Source organism: Cervus canadensis, chromosome 5, assembly GCF_019320065.1.
Source record: "Cervus canadensis isolate Bull #8, Minnesota chromosome 5, ASM1932006v1, whole genome shotgun sequence".
NCBI classification, from domain to species: domain Eukaryota; kingdom Metazoa; phylum Chordata; class Mammalia; order Artiodactyla; family Cervidae; genus Cervus; species Cervus canadensis.
This window is the reverse complement of record NC_057390.1, coordinates 82,472,690-82,497,280: the sequence shown is the minus strand read 5'-3', so window position 1 is coordinate 82,497,280 and position 24,591 is coordinate 82,472,690. Positions and strand designations below refer to the sequence as shown.

The 24,591-nt window shown below is 51.4% G+C and overlaps 1 protein-coding gene across 1 annotated transcript; it reads right to left on the bottom strand.

The window, feature by feature from the left end:
- Window positions 1-235: 235 nt before the first annotated feature.
- LOC122442500 lies at window positions 236-12,272 on the bottom strand. The gene is made up of 5 exons (XM_043470357.1): window positions 12,260-12,272; window positions 7,352-7,622; window positions 2,821-2,933; window positions 740-1,978; window positions 236-515 (listed from the first exon to the last, which is right to left on the bottom strand). Exons 1-4 carry the CDS (start codon window positions 12,270-12,272, stop codon window positions 804-806), a joined length of 1,572 nt encoding a protein of 523 aa, XP_043326292.1. The 3' UTR covers window positions 236-515; window positions 740-803.
- Window positions 12,273-24,591: the final 12,319 nt, after the last annotated feature.

Sequence of the window (24,591 nt, the reverse complement as noted above, 5' to 3'; positions counted from 1 at the left end):
GGGGGCCAGCCCCTGGAAGTTTAGCCAGCCTCCGAAATTTGCCTTGCAGCACTTTTCCCGGGGGCATGCCCCGACCTTTCATCCCAGCCTTTTTGTTATAGGACAAGGGGCGCCGGTTCTCTCTGGCTATTTCCTGCTGAACGGGGGCGACGAGGGGTAGGGGCCAGCCTGGACGAAAGGTCAGCTTATGCAGGATTGTGAAGTGGGTCTATGCCTTTTTGACTGAGTCGAGTGGAAGCTGTTAGGAGCATGGCCCGTCCGGTCGCAGCCTGCGCTATTTCTTGGACCCAGCGAAGAATAAGTTGGACGAGGCAGGGGCCTGTGGTGAGGCCCAGAACCAGCAGGAGTATAGGGCCTAGAAAGGGCAAGAGGTATGGGAGGAAACCATTGAGTCCGGTCTAGAGGGGGCTTTCTTGGAGCTGTCTGCGCCTTTGTTCCAGGCCTGACGGTTGGGGCCGATAGGGGATGTGGAGGTGCCAGTCGATGTCCAGGGCTGTAGCCACCTGCTGGGAGATCTGTGAGAGTATATTTCTTTTTTAAGAGAGGAGTAGGGCAGGAGGGGATGACCAGAAAGGAGTGGGCAAATAGGCAGGAATCTAATTGACAGGGTGGTGGTTGGGTTTGGAGCGGACATGAGGGTTGGCCATCAATGCCCATAACCGAAACCTGGGAAGGACGTAAAGTGTTCCGGAAAAAGGGAAGGACCGAATAGGTAGCCCCCGCATTAACCAGACTTTACCCGTTACCTGGAGCGTTACCCTGGGCTTGGCTTGGGTTATCGGGGTTCCCAAGTCTGGGCGACGTCAGCCATTGTCGAAGCTCAGCAGCTCGAAGGCCGGAGGAGGGCAGGAGGTCTCCCTGGGGCGCTCTGGCCCCCGGCCCCTAGAGGTCGGGGTCCGAGAGGCCTGGGGACAGTCACTAGCCCAGTGTCCTCGCTGTCTGCACAACAGGCACGGCTTGGAAGGAGGCCGTGGATCGGGGCACATCTTGGCCCAGTGTCCTTCTTGGCCGCACTTGAAGCAGGCCCCCGGAGTGGGGTTTTGGGACCCCGAGCCCGCCGCCAGCCGCAGGGCCGCTGCTAAGGCCTGGGTTTGTTGGTTTAGGAGGCTTGCCTGAAATTCGGCCTCTTGCTTGAGCCTTGCCCTTTGGCTGGCCTCAGCAGTTTCTTCACGGGCGTTATAAACTTTAAAGGCCATTTTTACCAGGTCTCGAATAAGGGTCTGAGGGCCGTCCTCGGCCTTGGCCAGCTTTTTTCGGATGTCAGGTGCAGATTGGGAGATAAAACAATTGGCCAAGGTAGCTGCCCCAATGGGGGACTCAGGGGACAGTCTGGTGTATTGAACAAGGGCCTCAGTCAGCTGATTAAGAAACATGGCTGGGTTTTCGTCGGGCCCCTGAGTCACCTCATCTAGTTTGAGGAGGTTTACAACCTTATGAGAGGACGTTTCCATCCCATCGAGGAGACACTCTATCATATAGTGTACCCGCAGCTGGCCGCCACCCCCTTCCTGGTAATTCCAATCAGGGTCGGTGTCAGGAACTGCCTGAGCTCCCGGGGGATGCTCGGGGGAGGGGTTGGCACTGTGTTGCTGATCGGCCTTAGCCCTGGCTGCCGTCCAAATGGCCTGCCTCTCTTCGGGGGTGGTGGTAGATCCCAGGATGACATATATGTCCTGCCATGTTAAGGCGTAGGTGCAGGTCAGACCAGTAAACTGCTTAATGTACTGAGTGGGGTTGGAGGAAAAGGATCCCAGCTTGGCCTCAATCTGTGTTAAGTCCTGGAGAGAGAAGGGGACGTGGACCTGGGCCAGGCCGTCGGCTCCGGCCACTTGTCGCAAAGGGAGTAGCGGGGCTGGGGGAGGGGGCGGGGAGGCCCCTGGAGGGTTGCTGTGGGAGCGAGTGTGGGAGCTAACCGGAGACGAGGAGGGAGTGACGGGGGGAAGAGGGGGATACAAGACAGGGTTAATGGCCGGAGAATCTGGGGCCAGCGGTGAAGCCTCAGGGGCGGGAACAGGAACAAAAGAGACTGGAGTAGGGTTAGAGGGGGAGGGATTAGGAGGGGCCGGAGAGGAAGGTGAGGGGTTAGGAACCGGAGAGGAAGGGTGAGGGCCGTGGGAGAGGCGTAGGGAGGGGGGGCCACCAGATCTCTTGGGGGAACAGAGAAAGCAGAGGACTCAGAGACGGGAGGAGTCGGCTTAGCTCGGGAGGGTGGAGTCGGGGGGGCCATGGTGAGTAGGATTTGGCTAGGAGCGCACGTAGTGCACAGGGTGGGGCGAGAGCGCAACGCCCGAAAGGCCTGAACATAGGGGACCTCAGACCATTTTCCCATTCTCCGGCAGTAATTATCTAAATCACGGAGGACGTCAAAGTCTAGTGTCCCTGTGGCTGGCCATTGTGAGCCATTATCTAGGGAATACTGAGGCCAGGCCTGTGAGCACAGAAAAGTGAGCTGCTGGGGGCGGATATCTCTCTTTAGCCTTAGAGTCTGCAGGTTAGTCAGCAGGCACTCTAAGGGGGTGGAGTATTGGGGATCGGGTTTGGAGGCTGTCGATCCCATGACGACCATGGGGCGTGGAGGCAACCCCCGCTGTCCGAACGTCTTCGGACGAGTCAAGGGGAGCCGGAGGTCCGTGTAGTCGCGGGGAACGTCTTCCTCACGACCGCAGGGACCCGGAAAGGCCGAAGCCGGAGGTCTACTCAGCCGCTGGGGACGTCTCCCCACCAGCTGGTGACCGGGAGGGCCCAGTAAGTGCGCACTCGTTACGGGGCCCTAGGAGGTGGTCGTCAGGGACTGCAGGCCCCAAAGCCGAAGGGACTTACTCCGTATCCTGCCGTTGGGGGGTTGGTCAGCCGCCTGGGTCTGGGGCTTCCGCGGCAGTGGAGCTCGAGGGGGCCTCAACGGCGAGTGCCGGGGGCCCTCACCTCGAGCCCCACTTTGGGCGCCAGATGTTAGAAAAACGCCGCAGGAGGAAAAAAGCCGCCTCTAAGGACCGGTGGTAAAGGCCTTTTATTAAGCGTCGCTCTCGGGCAGAACTCCTGGGGGTGGGTGAGTGAGGAGACAAAGGGAGTCTGCGAGATATGAGGGGTGGGAGGGGTTTTATAGTCAGGGCCGGCGTCCAGGCCAGGTCTTTTCATATAAGGAAGAAAGCGCGGGCTATAGCGGTGGTCAGTGTCCGAGGGCTCTGTGTTGGTACCTGATTGGACCAGGCTGCAGGGGGCCAGCCCCTGGAAGTTTAGCCAGCCTCCGGAATTTGCCTTGCAGCACTTTTCCCGGGGGCATGCCCCGACCTTTCAGATAGCACAAAAGCACTGCATAATAGGTACAGAGCTGACAGACATTCAGCAAAACTAGTGCAGACCTAGTGGTCTGTGACAGGAAGTCAGCCATTCTTTAAAAACCATCGAGACCAGTTGAAATGTGGATTCATATTGATCGCTCTCGCTGACAAGAACCTTCCTTCCAAGTTCATGGTTATTGTGAGACACTTCTTCAAGTAGCAGCCCATTTGAAAACTAAGCCTGCAGAGCCCAAGACAGACCTCAAACTTTTCTCTACAAACTTTTCTTTACTCAACCCAGTTCTTTGCAAACTCTTGCAAATGTAATGAAAACTGTCTAAAAGCTCCTTATGAGTTTTATTTTGGTAGAAAAAGCCTAAGAGACACTGTTGTTGTTGTTTAGTTGCTCAGTCATGTACTACTCTTTGCAACCCCATGGACTGCAGCTCACCAGGCTCCTCTGTTCATGGGATATCCCAGGTAAGAATACTGGAGTGGGTGGCCATTTCCTCCTCCAGGGGAGCTTCCTGTCCCAGGCCTGGAACCTGTGTCTGTCTCCTGCATTGGCAGGCAGGTTGTTTACCAATGAGCCACCAGGGAAGCCCCTAGGAGGAATTACCAGTGTGCAAATGTTTAAATGGCTAAAATAATGGAATACGAGATGGTAACAAACCAAAATACATTCCTTTGTCAACAAATACCATTGGAAAATGCCTAGAAAACATGAGTGGGAATTTGACCAGACAATCATTGGAACAAATTACTGAGTGGTAAGCTTGCTGTATACAATTGGATAAAACCATGGATATTGCTTATGTATCTAGAAAAGGTCATGTTTCAAGAACAAGGTGTACAAACAGCTACTACTTTCCCCTGAGCCTTCAAAGGAAAGACGACTCGGGAAGGTATTTTCTCAACTCTAAATGACCTCTTCAAAACAATGTGCTATTGAAAAACTCTATGGGCAATTGGAGCTGCATTTTACTCGGAATTAAAAAAAAAAGAATTCAGAATCAGGTTACAAAGATAGCAAAGCAGGGAACTCACAGCCTCTGTTGTTGAGGAAGGCAGAGAGTGACACCAAAGAGCAAGGCAGCCAGAAGTGGTTAATTTTATAAAAAACAAGACTTTTAAACATAGTAGGAGATTTTCAATAATTTGCAATGAGATAAGAGTGAACAAAATCTTCCATTCCACAGAGATCCAAAAGTGATCAGGTGACAGAGCACTTAAAAGAGCCACTGAACTGAGAACAAAGAAAAAGCAAGTGCCCAAAATGTAGAGACTTTCTCTGATCACATGACAGTCACTTAGCAGATACTTCAAGCCTAGACACGCGTGTGCACACAATGTGTCCCTTCAGAAAAACATGTGCTGTCCTGATAATTCTAAGAGAGGACTTGCTTTAGTTTGTGCAACTGAGCATTTGAAAATTGAAAATGCTCCCATTGCTTTGTGATTTTTGAGAGGGATAACTGACGATCAAGTCGTCAATAAAAAAAACTTCCATATCTGCACACTCCAAAAAGTGGAGTTGGGAACAACAGCAAAGACACTTGGGAACATAATTCTCTGTTTTAAAACCATCCCTATAAAGAGCCCTGGTGGGTTTTGAATATATTTATTAAAAGTGTAACAAAAAGCCTCTGCTTAGGTTGCCACAACAACAGATATACAACAAGGAAGATGGAAAGTTGTTCACTAGTTTTTAATGACAAAAAAAGGATCTTTGTGTAATTGGTGGATTTATTTACTTATTTATTCAGCCTCACTGCACAGCTTATGGGATCTTAGTTCCATGACCAGGGATTGAACCCATGTCCTTGGCAGTGAAATCGCAGAGTCCTGACCACTGGACCACCAGGGAAGTCCTTGTAACTGGTGGATTTAGAAGAGAAGCATGAATTTAGAAAATGAAGCCTTTATTTGTTTGTTTGTACTCTACTATTATTTATTTATTTCACTTAGCATAATGTCTACCTCATTGTACCAGGTGTCAGAACCGAGACTCTCAAACTTATCTCCCTCTAGACACCAAACTTATCTCCCTCTAGACACTGCCACACCCTTGACTGTTGCAGCCAGGCTAACCTATTGTTGCCCAAAACGCCTTTCACATATCTGCCTCTGACCCACTGCTCATCCTGTTTCTCCCTTTTGGAATGCTCTTCCCTTGTTCTCACCAACACAAGCCCTGCTCTTGCTTGGAGCTGAGCTCAAACCTTCCCTTCAGGAAGCATTCTTCAGAGGGGGCTTTCTCTCCCCTGGGGTCGCTCAGCATTTGTAATCTGCACCCAGCATGCTGGGCCGTCTCCTCTGTGTGCACCCTGCTTCTCCGTCTCCAAGGCCGGCTCTTGAAGGAAGACTTGGCCTTGTGTGTCCCTGAAACCCCCTGTGAGCTCCACCCCAGACCACCAGGGGCCTGAAAAGAAAATGCAGAAATGCATAAACAGGGATTTTCCTGGTGGTCCAGTGGCTAAGACTTCATGCTCCCAATTCAGGAGGCCTGGGTTCGATCCCTGGTCAGGGAACTAAGCTCTCACATGCCGCAGTTAAGATCCGGAGCAGGAAAAAATATATATGTGCATGAACCGTGGTACATTTCCTGAGTACCCCTGCCTCTGTAGGTCAATTAAGGAGACATTTTCTGTGTCTGTCAGCCCAGTCAGCAGTCAGGACCTCCCAGGCCTAGAGCAGACACACTTCAGCCTTGAAGACTAGGAAGCCCCAGGTCACACTCCAGCTGGGCCCCTCCATGGCTGTGTGACCTTGGTGGGTCAGCCTCGATTTTTTCATCTACAAAATGGGCAGATGCTGTAGGCTTTCTGGGGTCATTGTGCACAGCAGGTGGACACCACGTGTGAAGCATGCCCCACGGTCTCCAGCGCTTAGAGGTGCGAAGTCTACAGTGGGCGGGGGACCCGGACACAGTCCGAGGTGACGGTGCTCCTCCCCTGCCCACCCAACCTGGGGCTCTGGCCATGATGCTTGCCCCAGGGCGCCGCTGTCCCTGGCTTTCTGTGGTGGGAGCCCCACTCAGTGGCTGCATGAACAAACTGAGTGTGGAAAACAAGAAAGAGATTCTGTGGGGTCCTTTCACTGTGGACGTCATGTGACAGTCATAAGACCCTGGCCTCACCCCAACCCAAGCCACATGCCCACCACTGCTGACTGGCTCTTTTTTCCTCAGGAAGAAAAGAACTGGAAAAAAAACTGAAGTGTGAGGCTGGGCTCCGGGTCAAGGGACTACAGGGAGGTGCTGGGACCCGGAGCCCCCTGGTGCCCAGAGGCAGGGACGTCAACGTCCCTGCGGTATGAGCCTGCGGCTTCCACTCTGACCTTTCTCCCCAAAGCCAAGTTCTTGTAGCAACTGGAATTCCCAAAGCTCTTCTCAGCAGTGACCTTTTGTCTAGCTGACCGCATGGTTGGAAACAAGCTTCATTGTCAGAGAAGCCTGCGAGAGATGGTCCTGGGGTTTTCTCTCTAATTGTTAAATGTTTCTTATTTATCTATTCATTTTTATTGAAGTTTAGTTGATTCATAATGTTGTGTTAATTTCTACTGCACAACAAATTGACTCAGTTATGCATATATATATTACTTTTTATGTTCTTTCCCTTATGGTTTATCCCAGGTTATAGAATATAATTCCCTGTGCTAGTACTGTAGGACCTTGTTGTTTATCCATTCTATATATAATAGGTTTATTTATTTAATTTTATTGAAACATAGTTGATTTATAAGGTTGTGTTAATTTCTGCTATACAGCAAAGTGACTCAGCTCTATACATATATACGCTTTTTAAAAAATATTCTTTTCCATCAGGGTTTATCACAGGATATTGAAAACAACAGTTTCTTTTTTAAGAATCTATCTAAAATGTTTCCTTCTCAATGGCAGAAGTAGGCAAGGGGGCTTTGAAGAACTATAAACAATAGGCATGCGTACAGAGGAAAACATAAAATTCCTCCCCTCCACCTACCCCAAGCCAGAAGGACCACCTGTGTTAAAAAGAGCGGCTGCCTTTCCCCGCAAAGGCAGCTGGCCTCGCGGCCCCGATGCCCTGCCCTACACGAGGCATTTCCTTCTCCAGGCTGGCTGCGGGCTGGCCTGGCCCTCCAGCTCCCGCTCCTCCCCTGTGTTGGCGGCATGTGCTCCCTTCACCCGGCGGCCCCTGTCTCCGGGCACCGCAGGCGCCACACCCGGAGGCCTGCCCAGGCCCGGACAGCTGACCCCAGACCTTCCTTCCTGGAGGCCCTTCCTTTCCAGGATGCTGACCCACACATGGCCAGGGCCAAAGGCTTCACTCAGCAGGGCTGGAGGAAACTTGCCATCTGGAAAGGCTAGTGCGAAGAAGTGAGGTCATCCGGATCTGCCATCGGCAGAAACTGGGTCAAAAGTGAGCTTGACATCCCTCAAAGGGCCTGTCTGGAACTTAAAATAGGGAGCTTTCAGAAAGAAATAAAGAGAAGGATTATTGGACACAGCAGGAAGTCACGGTATAGGTTTTGTTACCCCCTAAGGAACAGGATTTTAAAAGGTTGGATGAGATAAAATAAAAACACTAACTGCTACATACTAATAACAGATACCATTTACAATAGCATCAAAAATATATAATGTGATAGATATTGCTACAACAGCAACCATACTATAATATATAAATGTGACAAAGTAGTGTGTTGTACACCTTAAATTTGCAGTTATATTTCAAATATATACAATAATCTTTTTTAAAAATATGAAACACTTAGGGATATTTCTGACAAAAGCTATTAAAAAAAAACCCCTAATAGCTATAAAACATTTTGGAAGAAATGAAAGATAATCTAAATAAATGTAGAGTTATATTGTGGAAAAAAAAACCACTTATTATGTGCTAGATGGATTGCCCAAGTGGCACAGGTGTTGAAGAACCCAACTGCCAGTGCAGGAGACATAAGAGATATGGGTTCAGGAAGATCTGGGTCAGGAAGATCCCCTGGAGGAAGTCATGGCAACCCACTCCAGGCACTTCTTGATACCATATTCCCTTGTCTAGAACTTAGTGACATGGTTACACCTAGCTCCAGGAGGTCTGGGAAGGGTAGTCTTTATTCCAGAAGGGTGTGTGCTAGCATTTGGGATTTCTATTGGCCAATGGGAAGAGGCAGTCTTGGGGCTGTTGTTACTATGTTGTGATAGCAGAAGGAAGTGCGAAGGTCTGGGAGACTGTGACCTTGGGGAGAAGCTGGGCTGTCAGGCCCCTTGACACCATGCCTAGTGCACAGACCATGGTGTGCTCTGGTTAGTTAGATTCTGAGACCCTCAGGCCGAAAGGCCTGGAGGACACTTGTTCCCACTTCAGACCTAGTGCCATTGGTGGCCCCTCATGTGGCTGCCCCTCTTCTGTTCGAGCAGACCTATGACATGTCGTTGTCTCCTCCCAAGGCAGTTCTCACTTCTTTGACTTCAGTGGTCCTTCTGTAGCTTGAACTTAGTTCAGTTCAGTCGCTCAGTCGTGTCTGACTCTTTGTGACCCCATGAACCACAGCACACCAGGCCTCCCTGTCCATCACCAACTCCCGGAGTTTACTTAAACTCACGTCCATCGAGTCAGTGATGCCATCCAGCCATCTCATCCCCTGTCATCCCCTGTCTGCCCCCAATCCCTCCGAGTATCAGGGTCTTTTCCAATGATTCAACTTTTCCCATGAGGTGGCCAAAGGATGGAGTTTCAGCTTCAGCATCAGTCCTTCCAATGAACACCCAGGACTGATCTCCTTCAGGATGGACTGGTTGGATCTCCTTGCAGTCCATGGGACTCTCAAGAGTCTTCTCCAGCACCATAGTTCAGACGAGATCGGGCGCGTTCAGGGTGGTATGGCCGTAGACTAGCACCATAGTTCAAAAGCATCAATTTTTCAGTGCTCAGCTTTCTTCACAGTCCAACTCTCACATCCATACATGACCACTGGAAAAATCATAGCCTTGACTAGACGGACCTTTGTTGGCAAAGTAATGTCTCTGCTTTTTAATATGCTAGCTAGGTTGGTCATAACTTTCCTTCCAAGGAGTAAGCGTCTTCCAAGGAGTAAGCTTGAACTTAAGCAGGCCCACAATTTCTCAGTTCAGTTCAGTCGCTCAGTCGAGTCCGACACTTTGCAACCCCAGGGACTGCAGCACGCCAGGCCTCCCTGTCCATCACCAACTCCTGGGGTTTATTCAAACTCATGTTCATTGAGTCGGTGATGCCATCCAACCATCTCATCCTCTGCTGTCCCCTTCTCCGCTGTCCCCTTCTCCTGCCTTCAATCTTTCCCAGCATCAGGGGCTTTTCCAATTTCTACCCAGAAATAATTAGGTTAAATTAAGACCCGAATGGGGGTATGGGTGTCATGCCAGGGTGGGGGACAAAGAGCCCACAAGAGGGGACTCTTCAGTGCCCACAGAGAACTCCGGGTACTCAGGAGTATACCCGGGTGTGTCCTTTGGGTGGTCAGGAAGGGACTCCCCTCCCACCCAGAAGTGAGAGGAGGCCAGGAGGGGGCTGCCCCAGATGAGGGGGGAGAGACAGGCTTGGGGTGGGCTTTACCCCAGGGTCACTGGTCTGTGAGCATCTTTAGTAATGGGGTACACCTGAGTGCAAGCTCCAGCTGGCGGCTCCACTGAGGTGAGCCGGATGGGCGGGGTGTCCCCTGCCCAGCTTCCCAGATCCCCATATTGCTGCAGGCAGTGGGGAGCCCCTGAGCACCCCTGAAATGATGCTGCCCTTGTCCCATCAGACCCAGCAGCCCTACAAGTCATCTGACAAAAGGCCCAGAGCGGGGAGACAGCCCAGCCCTAGGGCCACTTCCCGGGGGGCCGGCTGGGCTTAGAGGTCAGGCAGCTGCCTGCACAAGCCGGCTTTTTCCACATTGACCCGAGAGTTCCTCCGCACAACCGAGAGGAAATACTCTCAACGCCAGCTGTCCGGGATACACGTGTCTCCAGCCTTTTTCCAGGGAGGGAACTGCGACTCACAGGAAGGAAGCCCAGCCCACAGGAAGCAATACTGTGGCATCGCTGATTTCTCAGTGGCTGAGTCCTCCAGCCCGTGAAAGGGACTTCACAGTGCATCCATCCCCAAACGTGGGCTTCGCAGCGGTCCCCAGGGGACTGTCGTTCTGCTCCACCAGCAAACAAGATGCAATGGAGGTCTGCAGGCTGGCCACACACATCTCCCCTCCTGCACACACACAGCCTTGCTGCAGCCCTCTCTCACCCAGGGACCCTACCTTCTGACCAGAATTACAAGGCAAGCTCTGTCAGCCACACATGGCCTTTCTGTCCACTCTCCCTGAGGACCACAGGAAAGATCACGAATACCGCCTGACCCTGCAGTGCAGCCTGTCGAGGCCTGGGCCCGGGAGGGCAGAGATGGGTTCAGCCCCCTTCCCCAGCACCCCCAGCTGCACTTTTTCAAACCAAGTGACTCTGTATCAGCTTTTTGGTTGCCTAGGGACTACAGTAACAAAGCACCCCAAACTGAGTGCCTTCAATGACAGAAATTCATCAGCTCATGACTCTGGGGCTGGAAGACCAAGATCAATGTGTCAACAGGTTCCTTTCGAGGCTGTGAGGGAGAATTGTTCCAGGTCTCCCAACCCCCTGCTGCTGGTGGCTTGCTGGCAATTTCTGGCATTCCTTGACTGGGAGAAGCAACACTGGGATTCTGCCTTCATCTTCTCATGGCCTCTCCCTGGGTCTGCATGTGTCCAAAGTTCACTCTTTGTAAGAACACAGTTATCTTGGATTAGGATCCACCTTAAGGACCCCATTTTAACTTGATCATCTGAATGATCCCATCTCCAAATAAGGTCACACTGATGGGTCACACTCATGGGTCTTGCAGCTTAGAACTTAAACATGTGGATTTGAGGGGAGAGGGGGCAGAATTTAACCCATAATAGCAGATAAACTGGGCTTCTCTTGTGGCTCAGAGGGGAAAGAATCTGCCTGCCATGCAGGAGATGTAAGAGATACCAGTTTGATCTCTGGGTCGAGGAGATCCCCTGGAGGAGGGCATGGCAACCCACTCCAGTATCCTTGCTTGGAGAATCCCACGGACAGAGGAGCCTGGTGGGTTATAGTCCATGGGGTCACAAAGAGTTGGACACAGCTGAGGGACTCAGCACACATAGCAGATAAACTTTAGGTCCCCTAGTCACTTAGACTATCAGGCCCACCAGGGTGCAGGCTGCAGTTTCAGTCCTGGGCTACAGGCAGTTATCCAGGAAGAATAAGAGGGAGACAAATGTGAACTCCATGGCCAGGTGACAATGGGGAGCCCAAGGTTCACAGAGAGTCTGGTGAGTAAGGGCAAGGGAGGCGCTGAAGTCCCCACATCCAACCTGGGCCTGGGTCCCCTCGGGAAAGTGAACCCCTCTATCCTCAAGGCAAGAGGCTGGCATGGGAGGCTGGCGGGCTGGAGGCTCCCTTCCCTCGAGAAGCACCCCCAGGTCCCCCCAGCCATGGTCACACAGCCAGCTGCCCCGTCTCGAAGATGCAGGCGGCCTGGCCATGGGCCACCAGCTTTCGGAGTTTTCTCCACTCAGTGAAAGCTGAAGCACACCGCTCTATCCAGGGTTCTAGAAATACAGATTTTCCACTGTGGCGAGCGGCTCCTCAGGGATGATGGCAGGAAAGTTGTTCAAACAGATGACATCAGTTGTGGTTCGAATTCCTTCAAGTTCTTCTGTACCGAAGGGCTGAGCTCCACCGTAGCTGAGGAGACGGTGAATCGTGATGTGATTATATAAGGGGCAGTTATTAGGGTCAAGCAGAAGCTTTGGGAGACTGGGGTCCTCGCATCTCTGCCCAGTGGCTCAGGCCTTGCTCAGCCCCGTCCTGGTGGCACGGCCAAGCTGAACAGAGAGATAGAGCTGGCACTCCCTCCTGGCAGCCACAGAGGCCCCAGCAGCTCCTGAGCGGCATGAAGCACCTGGTTCCAGTCCAGTACCTGGACCCGTCATGTCTGGCTTGCATCTTCCCTCGGATGTGCTGCTCACTGCAGCGTCACAGTTTCTGCAGAGTCCATAAGGTGTTCACTCCTGGAAAACCCCAAGTGGCGACAAGGAGTCTAATCTATGGAGCCTGACTGTGGGTAACAAACATCCATGAGATGAAGAATTGGGATGTATGCCTAGTTGGAGGAATCTGACAAATAGATGGGATGTGGCTCAGATGGCTCAGATGGGAAGGTCTACCATTCGAAGGTCTACCTCGAATACACCACACCTTCCATAACAAGTATTTAACATCCACACTCATTGTTTCCCTGAATGATGAAACTAGATCCACAGGGATCCATCAAGCACTGCAGACAAAATTCCTCCTGAAGAGGAGGGATGGGAGCTGGTGGGTGCAGGGAGCCACATGCAGTGCAGGAAGGGAAGGAGGCGATGTGGGTCTGCAGGGCAGCGGGGGCGCTGAGGAGGTTCATGAGACGCATGTGCGTGGTGGGCAGAGCAAAGCAGGAGCACAGTGTCTTGGGCCGGAGGGGCCACAGCAGCCTCCGCTCACCCCACCTCGGCAATCTTAAAACAGCTCATGTCCTTTGGTCAAGCCAACAAAGTGAGGTCAACTTCAAGTCCGTGAGACTGAGGACATTGGCCCCAGGTTATCAGAGCTTCCAGATAACAGGAATTGGGCTTCTGCCCTCAGTTCTCAGGAGAAAACGATCCAGAACTAAGAGAACTAAGAGAGCCTCCGTGCTTTCACTTCTGCAAAACAGTGGAATCTGACTCTGGGGTTTCCACAAGTGGAAAAGCACTGGCACTGTGTCTGGAATATTCTAGGCGCCCTGCCAGCGACAGGCCTTGTTATCAAGTTTGCTATTTATGCTCACAACCTCCCAAATGATCTGGTCAGTGGCATTGAATTAAGATAGTTCAGTTCAGTTCAATTGCAGTCGTGTCTGACTCTTTGCAACCCCATGGACTGCAACAAGCCAGGCTTCCCTGTCTATCACCAACTCCCGAAGTTTATTCAAACTCATGTCCATTGAGTCGGTGATGCTATCCAACCATCTCATCCTCTGCCATCCCCTTCTCCTCCTGTCTTCCATCTTTCCCAGCAACAGGGTCTTTTCAAATGAGTCAGCTTTTCATATCGGGTGGCAAAGTATTGGAGTTTCAGCTTCCACATCAGTCTTTCCAATGAACACCCAGGACTGATCTCCTTTAGGATGGACTGGTTGGATCTCCTTGCAGTCCAAGGGACTCTCAAGAGTCTTCTCCAACACCACAGTTCAGAAGCATCAATTCTTCGGCGCTCAGCTTTCTTTATAGTCCAACTCTCACATCCATACATGACCACTGGAAAAACCATAGCCTTGACTAGACGGACCTTTGTTGGCAAAGTAATGTCTCTGCTTTTCAATATGCCATCTAGGTTGATAAGATATGCTACATGCATATTATTGCATAACGGTGCTCAGAATCCAAGGATCATTTTCGAACCCGCAGCAGAGCTAGAAAGACGGCCGTGGAAGCAAGCAGACAGATCTGGGGTCATGTGGCTACAAGTTCCTTTACACACTGCGGTGCATGGACACTCTAGTCACTGTTCACCCCGAGTTCTTCTCTTTTTTTTTTTTTCAGGGCAGAATTTTAAAAATCATTTATTTATGAATCTGGAATGGATTCCCTCTCCCCCAACCCCCACACACATGATGACAAGAGGAAAAGATGCAAATAGTGGTGTCCGGTCTTATTACACAGTGATGATACAATTCTCAAATCAGTCTACTGATCACAACAAAGAGGATGCTAACATCAATGAACTCAACACGATCACGTTTAAGAAGTTCATCAAAATCCGGTCTTTCTTATGAAAGAGGATTTGGAGTACGACCTCAGACAAGAATAACAGCACAGTTCTCTCTTACAATGTCTATTTCGCAGCACTCTGCCTCTACAGAGGAGCTAGCTAGTGAAGTTCAGAGTTCACTTGGGGGGTTGACTTGCAAGTTTCAACCTCAGCCTCCTAGTCTCCTGGAGGTCAGATTGGCTAATGTCCAGAAATTGTGTGTGTTTGTGTGTGTGTGTGTACGCATGCGCGCATGCAGTCAGTCCTGTCTGACTTTGTGTGACCCCCATGAACGATAGCCCACCAGACTCCTTTGTCCATGGGATTTTCCAGGCAAGAATACTGGAGTGGGCTGCCATTTCCTTCTCCGGGTTCTCCTCTTTTAGGAGAAGGAAACAGGTACCCATCTGAGCGGACTCTCTCCACCCTGAGAACTGTGGTCCGCTTCACTTAGAAGCCTCGGTCCTGTGATATGAAAAGCCACCGTAGCCTCAGCCCCGCACAGGGGCATGGAGCAGAGGGCAGGGTTCTGCCTGGAGCCAGCCTGAGGCCACAGTGGGAGAGGTGGGCTTCCTACTTACTGGGGTGCCTCTGTTTTTTACAATCAAGTATTTTGATTTAACTGGGGTAACAAGAAAGGGGCTTCTCTGGTGGCTCAGACGGTAGAGAATCTGCCTGAAATGCAAAAAACCCAGGTTCAATCTGTGGGTTGGGAAGATCCCCTGGGGGAGGGCGTGGCAACCCACTCCAGTATGCATGCTTGCCTGGGAAATCCCATGGACAGATGAGCCTGGCAGACTAACAAGAAAAGCCCTGTGAGTAGAGTTCCCTTGGCTGGTGTGACGGGTGTCGAGACCAGACTGCCCAAAGATGTACTGGTTTTACTGGACGTGCAGTTACCTTCAGTAGGACCGGGGTGGAGGGGGCAGTGGTCATGGTATTTATCATGGGCTCCACTCCAAGTGCAGAATCACAGACTCACCTGTGTGTGAAGAGTCCTCCAGATACTGCTATGCAGAGATCGGCGACTGGAGGCTGGAGCTGCAAGCCACTCTGGATGGAGATCCCGCAGCTCTGGTCTCCAGTTTTCTCTCCTTTCCTCCCATTCCCAGTCTGGCACCGTGAGACACCTGGGTAACCCAGATCCCCTTTCCCGGAGCATGAAATGCCTAAGAATAATGGCACCGCATTCTATTACTCTTGCCTGGAAAATCCCATGGATGGAGGAGCCTGGGGTCGCTAAGCGTCAGACACAACTGAGTGACTTCACTTTCACTTTTCACTTTCACTTTTCACTTTCACACACTGGAGAAGGAAATGGCAACCCACTCCACTGTTCTTGCCTGGAGAATCCCAGGGATGGGAGAGCCTGGTGGGCTGTTGTCTATGGGATCTCACAGAGCTGGACACGACTGAAGAGACTTAGCAGCAGCAGTCAGCAGAGTTATGTGCACACCTTGATTTTCTGCTCCCAGGTATGTGTGTACAGACAGATACAAATCAAATAGAATAAGGGGTAGATATCCAGTATATTAGGGACTTCCCAGGTGGTGCTAGTGGTAAAGAATCCACCTGCAGTGCAGGAGATGTAAGAGATGCGGGTTCGATCCTTGGGTTGGGAAGATCCCCTGGAGGAAGGCATGGCAACCCACTCCAGTGTTCTTGCCTGGAGAATCCCATTACTGAGGACTGTGGGGTCACAAAGAGTCAGAAACAACTGAAGCAAATTAGCATTCAGACATGCATCGAGTATATAAAAAGAACTGCTACAACTTAACAACAAAAACAAAAAAACCCAAACTACCCAATTTAAAAATGGGCAAAGGACCACAATGGGAAGCCTGCACAGCAACTAAAGATAAAACACAGCAGAGTAATTCTCCCCGGTGAACAGCACGGGACGCTGTTGCTTGTACTGAGAATGGCATCTTGGTGAGCAGATGCCGCAGTTGGCAGAGCGAGGCTCATCGGGCACCAGGGCCTGAGCCTGGGCCGGGGAAGAGTGGGTGCTGTGACAGAGTAGCAGGCTGGCCCGGGGCCCCCACTGGCTGCGGGCTCCCTCAGGTCCCGGCTCCGCTAGTGCAGGCCAGGAGCGAGGAGGACAGAGGGGAGCCTCGAGTTGAGTCATCAGCAGGATGCACACAGATCCGGGGAGGGCCTGTAAACTTGGCAGCCGCCGAGGAAATGATTTTCAGTTTTTTTTTTTTTGGACTCTCATCTCACCTAGACACTCAGCTGGGACTCTGCTTCCTATTTCAAGATGTTTCCAAGCAGTTGCGTTTGCAGAGACCTTCATAAACACACGTCCAGGGGAAGGAACCAGAAGAAAGCAGGCTTTCTCCAGGCCTGCCGGTCAATTCCCTTGGCCCCAATGTGCCTTGAGTGTTTTAACAGGAACATGGTGGTGGAGGCCAACCGAGGGGGTCAGGAAGCCGAGAAACTCTCTGCGCTGCTTTCTGGACTTGATCTCTGGCCATGAAATGACCGTAAACAGGAACTGGAATCAGAAGACTTACTGAGCATCTATTTACCAGCACCTGCAGGACCTCCCCGAGAGGCTAGCAGAGGAGGAAGGAAAGCCAGCCTTCCCCTCCAACCCCAATGCTAGTTAATCATCCCCTTTCTCCTGCGGCATTTCCAGGTTCTCAGCGAGAGGCTGAGGACCCGTGTCTGGATGGGGCCTCTGATTACTCTCTCACAGACCATCCAACTCGCTTTCCCCCAGCTCCACCCTCCCCCACGTGGTTGGGAGGTGGTCCCTGAGCGAGAGCCCTTGGTGCTTCCAGCCTGTGGAGCCGAAATTCTTGAGCTTCCACCTCAAAACCCATTCACCACTTAGCCTGTTCTATGGCTTTGTTTTATTTTTTTTGTTTTTAAATACACTTAATGTTTTCTAGCAGTTTCAGGTTTACCAAAAAATTGAGAATATGATACAGGGTGTTCCTGCACCGGTTTCTACCCTTGGAAGCATCTTAGATCCACGTGGCACATTTGTTATAGTTCACGCCCCATTGTGGGTACAGTTATCTTTAAGTCCAGAGTTAACTCAGATTTCCTTGGCTTTATTTCTTTCTTTATTGGCCCTAAGGCACGTGGGATCTTAGTTCCCCAACCAGAGACTGAACCTGCTCCCCACGCAGTGAAGGTGAGGAGTCTTAACCACTGGAACACCAGGGATGCCCCAGATTTTGGTTTTAAATTGAAGTCCTTTTTCTGTGTGACCCCAGTCAGGTCACCATATGACCTTTAGCAGCATGTCTCCTTAGGTTCCTTTTGGCCTAAGTTTCACCTGGATTTTTGTTGCCCTCCTTAAACTGGAAACTCCTTAATGGCAAAAAGTGCTTCCCAATCCCTCACAGTACCCCCAAACATGTTTTGCCCATCAAGAGGCCCAGAGACATGGAAGGGCTGTGCCTGGAACCTCGGCTGTGGGTTGTGGCTGTTTACTCCCAGCAAACTCCCAGACAATAAGATCAAGCAAGTAACAACAGCAGTCATTCCTGGAGAACCTGGGTTCTGGGGGAATTTCACTTTCCTTGTTACATTTCTATAATGTTTTGTTGTTGTTGTTCAGTCACTAAGTCGTGTCTGACACTTTGCGACCCCATGGATTGCAGCACACACAGGGAAGCCTTCACCATCTCCTGGAGCTTGCTCAAAAACTCATATCCATCCAGTTGGTGATACTATCCAACTATCTCATCCTCTGTCATCCCCTTTTCCTCCTGCCTTCCATATTTCCCAGCATCAGGGTCTTTTCCAATGAGTCAACTCTTCGAATCAGGTGACCAAAATATTGGAGCTTCAGTTTCAACATCAGTCCTTCCAATGAATATTCAGGGTTGATTTCCTTTAGGATTGACTGGCTGGATGTCCTTGCAGTCCAAGTGACTCTCAAGAGTCTTCTCCAGCATCGCAGTGGAAAAGCATCAATTCTTCAGCACTCAGCCTTCTTTATGATGTTTAAAGCACTTTAAATAATCAGCATGTATTTCTCTCCTAATTAGAAAGAATAAGGTAAACTCAGGTTGCAAGTTGGGGCCTGACTGTTTAAGAACACAGCCTGGGCAGGTTCTCTCAGCACTGGAGGTGCCCAGATGTCACCCCCTCAACAGACAAAGAGTCTGGTACCCCCAGATATGGGGCAGATGCCTGGGGTGACCAGCGGGTCCAAGATGAGCCCAGAGCACAAAGGGCTGGCTCCTTCCAGTCCTCACCCAACCAAGGTACCTGGAAAGACAAAGGCTTCAAAGCTGTGGGATATGAATGAAATCTGACACATGCCCATGACCCCCAGTTTTCTCCTGAAGCATTCCAGGTCCCCAGATTCCACTTCTGAAAAGAAACTCTTGTTGGGATGAGCGAGGTGATGCGGTGATTGAGGAAGGAGTGCTCAAGGTGGCCAAGTCACACTTGGGCTCAAGATGCTGCCAGGCTACCCTTGCTCCAGAATTGAGGCACCCCCCACCGCCACCCCACCGTGCCCCCCACAAGTCCTTTCACCTCCTGGCACAGCTGCTGCCCGTCACTCATGTCTGTGCCTGAGATTTCAGACTCTATTCCCCACTCTCCAGGGCGCCCTGGCACTCCTCACCCCCACCCTGCCCAGCATTGCCTAGCCCCATCCTGCTTTTCTTGGCTCATTTGTGTCCCCACGGAGGGAAGGACCTGGCCTTATCTGTCTCTTATACGTCCCCCATCTCCCATTCACTGTCTGGGGCAATGCCAGGCACACACTGAGGGCTTGAACATACCTTGCCTGTAGAGTTCTGAAAGTAAACTGAAGGAACAAGTATTTTCAAGTATAACTGACAGAAACTCTGAAGCCTCAAGCCCTGTTTAGAGACCACGTCCTCATAAGGGAAGCAGGCAAAATAAGCCAGGTCTCCAGGGCCTGATTGCCCTCAGCTTTGGGTACTTCTCCTCCAACCCATCACAGCCAAGCCCACCTGACTGCCACCCACATTAGCCCTGACCTGGTGACCATCTGCCCAGCCAGGGCGCTTGGGGGAGAAATGGGCGAACAATGAGGTTTTTCCACCAGACATTCTGCAGCCTAGAAATGATGGAAATGTTTTTGAAAACTGCTGAGCTAGAAGTCAGCTTTATTGATAAGTATTGTGTGTCGTTCTTTAAACTGCAAATATGCTTTTAGAAAGAAACTGGGACTCTGAAATCAAAGTGAGAAAGGACAGAGATGAGTGTGTGCAGGAAAAACTTTCAAATTCACCCGAAGCTCAGGCTTTATTCTCATCAAGAAAACCTCACAGAAAGGAACAGAAGGGATTTTCCTATTCGGGGTCTTGGCAAAATCCCAAGCAAGGGAAGGGAGACCCCAGTGACCACCAGGTAGCGGGAGGAAGGAGATGCGGGAAGTGAGTTCTCAGGTCTTTATCCACAGCCTTCTCTGAGTTGGTCCTTCAAAAATGGAGGCGGTGGCACTAGGGGCAAAGAACCCGCCTATCAATGCTGAGGACGCCAGAGAGGTGGATTCAATCCTCGGGTTGGGAAGATCCCCTGGAGGAGAAAATGGCAACCCACTCCAGTGTTCTTGCCTGGGAAATCCCGTGGACAGAGGAGCCTGGCGGGCTACAGTCCATGCGGCTGCAAAGAGTCAGACATGACTGAGCACACATGGGACTCATGAGGAAGAGGGAGTGAGCATCTGGTGAAGATCTGGCTCCTGCTGATGAAACAGTGGTGGCACAAACGGGGTCAGGCAGTGGGGAGCGAAGCCTAGGACTCCATCAACTGTTTCCATGGTAATGGAGCCTGTGACCCAAGCGTGGAACCCACTTCACTAGCATGGGGTCTGGGACCCCATTTGAGGCCGAGTCTCCACCGTGGTGCCACAGAGTCAGGTGACGGTCCTGTGGGCAGAACCCGCCGGAAGGTTGCTCCTGCAGTATCGCTCCTACATGTCACCTACCTGGTCCACGCTGGGCCAACTGTGTTGGCCAGACTGGAAAGGGAAGTGGGGAGGGTGTTTGTTGTCTAGTCACTAAGCTGTGTCTGACTCTTTCAACCACATGGACAGTACCCTGCCAGGCTCCTCTGTCCACGGAATTCTCTAGGCAAGAATACTGGAGTAGGTTGACATTTCCTTCTCCAAGGGATCTTCCCAACCCAGGGATCGGACCTGCATCTCCTGCATTGGCAGGTGGATTCTTTACCACTGAGCCACCAAGGAAACCCTGTGGATGTTTAGCATCCACCAGATCCTATCATTTTCTAGGCAGTGTCTGGTTCTTTGGGCTTCCCTTGTGGCTCAGTTGCTAAAGAATCCACCTGCAATGCAGGAGACCTGGATTCTATCCCTGGGTTGGGAAGATCCCCCGGAGAAGGGAAAGGCTACCCAGTCCAGTATTCTGGTCTGGAGAATTACATGGACTGTATAGTCCATGGGGTCACAGCAGAAGTCTGGTTCTTTATGCACTTTATCTCATTAAATGGCCTTGGGAGGTAAAAACATGTATGTCCATTTGACAGAGAAAGAAATCTAGCACATTTCTAGATATGGTAACCCACAAACCCAGCTGTTTCCTCTGAGCCAGTTAGTACCTGGAGACCCGCAGGTGGGAGGCACCGCTGTGGGCGAAGTCCATGCCCAGGAAGGTGTTGCTATGGTTAACAGGAGCAGGAAGGAACTCAACCCACGTGTTTGATAAAGCTTGCAAAGGTGCAGGCCAATCTGATGGCCTTTTTGCACAGGTGCCCTGGGGCCCCACATCCCTGGCCTTACCTGACGTCACCGCTGTCTCTAGAGGGTCCAACAGGAGCCAGAACAGGGGGGAGACGTGCAGTGTGTTCTGTCCAGACCCCTTTCCCTTTATCAGCATCAGTTAAGACAGGGCTGCTCAGGGCAGACACAGCCCATCTCCTGGGCTGCCAGCGCTGGGCGAGTTAATTGGAGGGTTTAGGGTGGAGACGATAGATGGCCCTGTGAATGGACACGCTAAGGTTTAGAAAGTAATAACATGACTTCCCTGGTGGTCCAGTGGTTGGGACTCTGTGCTTCCAATGCCAAGTATTTGGGTTCAATCCCTGGTCAGGAAACTAAGATACCACATGCCATGCTGCAGGGCCGAAAAAAAATAAATGAAAATTTTAAAAAGGATACTGCCAAACTTATAACACAACCAAAAAGAAGAAGAAAAGTAATAATAAAAGCTGAGGAAGAACAGTAAGTGAGGAGACATGAACAGATGCCTCAGATGGTGTGGCCCCTGGGGACTTACCCTGAGGGTGAGCAGGTGGGTCTGAGCCCCTAGACCTGAGGTTTTTCATGTAGTTTCATGGAGGGTCTGTTACTCAGCTCTCCGTGAAGAAAGGGGAACATGCTGGTTTTCCTTCATGTGGGGCTACAGTTGACTACATGAAAGGCAAAGACCCTACTTCGAGGCCAAACCCTCAGGGGAAATAATTATTTTCCAGCAGACGTTTCTTAAATGATGCTTCAAAGATCCATGCCCCATCTCCCCCTGGCAGCAGGAATGCCCCCCCCACCCCTGCCGCCCTGGTGGCTAAAGAGAGAGGCCCACAGATCTGGAACCATCTACCATTACCGAGGGCCACCATGTCTGCCCGGTCTGCCAACCGGGAGCTCTAATTAGGGAGGAGGGCTGAGTGTCAACTTGGCTGGGCCGCGGGTACCAACCTTCGGTCAGGTGTGCATGTGAGGTTGTCTCTGGCTGAGATGCACGTTTGAATGGGGTAGATGGCCCTCCCCAGGGCGAGTGGGCCTCGTCCGGTCATCAGGAGCCTGAACATAACAAGAAGGCAGAACTAGAGGGAACTCCTCATGCCTGACAGTGAGCTCGGACACTGGTCTTTTTCTGGCCTTTGGACTCAGACTGGAAAACTGGCTCTTCTTGGGAAAGACCCAAGCCAGCTTGCTGGCTGCATGGCTTGGGACTTGTCAGCCTCCATCATCACATGGGCCAATTAATTGCTAATAGTAAATCTCTTTATGTAGATGTAAAATCTCCTATTGGTTCTGTTCTCTGGGGAACCCTGACTAATAGAGTCAGCATGGTTAATAGCGTGACCATGTCTCCAATTTATGCAGCCCAACAAACACCCAGAGCCTGTGGAGCTCATTAACTCAGAATCATTAATTAAGTGCCTGCTGTGTGAACAGCAGAATAACCACACAGGTCTCGCCACAGATGCAGAAGTTAACAGTCACAGCGGTGGCTGGCTGTCCACAGAAGACCACTAAGATGACTAAGGAGTAGGGAGCTCTTAGTTACAACAGAAACCAGCGAAATAAGAGTTCACTTATTATTGTGAGAGTTAAAGCCACATCTCTTCTACGTGTGTTTTTCAAACAAACTTGTTGTCATGGTAACTCTCTTAAAACAAGATGCAACAAGGTTTAAAGAGCCTGAGAGCTAATTACAATAGTGCTTTATATTTAGTTACACCTTTCTTCTGAGGAGTTTAATGGACCTCATTCATTAAGCTCCATCCTCTGAAGTCTTTAGGGGACAGATATTATTAAACCATTTTACAGACGTAGACACCAAGGCATGGATGGGTTAAGTGACTTGGCCACTGACGGGCAGCTTAACCAGGAGCAAGCCTGGGCCAGACCCACGTCTCCTCTTGTTTCCTTCTGTTTTCTCTACTCATCCGTCTCCAACGCGGGTTTTGTAAGCCCTTCATCATGAAAGGCTTAGTTTCCCACAGCGTGGTTGGGGGATCCCAGATTCTGCCACCATCCCTGTGCAGAAAAAGCTGCCCAGCCCGGGAGGCTCAAGGATGGCTGGGATGGGGGGTGGGGGGAGGAGAGGCAGGGCTGTTGGGGGTCTGCGGGCTGGAGGTGCTGCTGCCCAGACTCAGCCCATGGAGCCAACATCCATGGGCATGCGCGGCTCACACACTCGGCCCAGGGGCACAGGGGCCTCAGGGCACGCCTGACACCAAGCGGCTCCCGCAGCTCGGTCACAAGAGGCTGACACTCAGTGCCAGCCATGCTGGCCAACAGGCTGTACCATCAACATCCCAGAGAAAGCCTGTGCTGGGGCCTCTGCTCAGCGCGGCTCTTGGAGGGGCCCCAGATCAGAGCAACAGCTATGGTGTCAGAAACCAAGGGGGCCTGCCCCATCTCAGAGCCGCTGAAAGGCAATCTCTGATTCTCAAGCTCTCTGAGGGCTTCTCCAGCCTCTCTGCCGGGAATGTTCCTCCCCTCCTTCAAGCCTTTTTCAGATCTCACCTTCTCAACAGGGGCTATCCTGACCGAGCCTCGTCAGCCCAGTGATGGCCCCTTCCCACCCGCTGCCTCTCCCTGACCCAGTCCTCACAGTTCTCGTCACCTTCATGAAGCCTGTGAGCTGCCGTCTGTCCCCCCCATGAAAACGCAAGTTCTGCAAGAACGTGACCCTTGCACAGTGTCATCAATAGATACTGATAGGAACCATGATTTTTGACTCAGGCTTTTGGATGAGCAACAAGGGGGAGGAACAAGGGGCAGGGGGTCCCTGCTGTGTTTTGGGCGTGTTGACTGGAGACCCCAGCAGGCACGAAGGGTGCGAGGCTGTTGGTAGGGGAAGTGGTCCTGAGAGAGAAGGAAGAAACCTGGGCGCCTGCACTTGCACAGGTGGCTGAAGACGAGCCAAGGACCAGACAGTGCCCAACACACAAAGGAATCAAGCTTCGGGGAGGAAGGGGTCTCAGATGCGGAAAACTTGAGAGATGAGCCCCCCTGGTCTACAGGGTGGAGGAGTCGTGGAGGGCGTCAGGGGAAGGGCGGCGGGGAGGGGGACCTTCAACTCGCCTTTCAGAAACCCAGGCTGGGTAGGAGGAAAAGGGGAGGAGGGGGAGGGAGGTTTCCACTCCAATTTTAACTCACAATTGGAGCATCTGAAACGGGAGGAAGGCCCTTGGTCAGTCGGGTGTGTCAGCAGAAGCTGGACTGTGAGTTCAAAGGGATAGGACAGGGGAAATCCAATCAGGCAGGTGTGAGGGCTTGCTTAATGTGAAGGTCGGTCCTGTCAAATCCCGAGAGCCTAGGATTCGTGATGCTGCCCTGAGTTTGAAAGAAACTCAAGGCTACTAGGAAAATACAGTTGGCCTTCCTCCCACCCAACAGGAAAGTGTATGGCCCTCCAACTTTGAAGTGCCATCTGGGTTTCCATAATAGGCTCGGGTCTGGATTCCAGCACCGTCAGAAAATAACAACTTCCTCCCCAATTAAGATGTGTGTATGGCGGGGCAGAGGGGAGGGGTTGGGGGGGCAGTGGGGGTTGGCAGGCAGGAAGGCCTGGAGCCCATGGGTGATTTCCAGCCTCTGCAGGAGGTCTGAGGAGCAGGACACCCCACAATCACCTTGAGATGTGTCCCTCCCAAAACCTGGCTCCAGGACGTCGTATCTTCAAGGGCAAGGACAGAATGTTTTCTAATAAATTTCCATTCACCCAGGATGTGCTCATGATGAAGGTTAAGAATCTTAAGTAGGAGGCAGCACCCTAATTCCCAAAA

Bases quoted from the DNA above. Each gene is read 5' to 3' on its own strand.
- LOC122442500 (XM_043470357.1), bottom strand. The intron at 2,934-7,351 runs GTAGGGCAGGGC...TGGCGCCCAAAG, and splicing joins TGGAGAAGGAAATGCCTCGT to TGGGGCTCGAGGTGAGGGCC. The intron at 1,979-2,820 runs GTAAGTCCCTTC...CGCTGGCCCCAG, and splicing joins CCCCAACGGCAGGATACGGA to ATTCTCCGGCCATTAACCCT.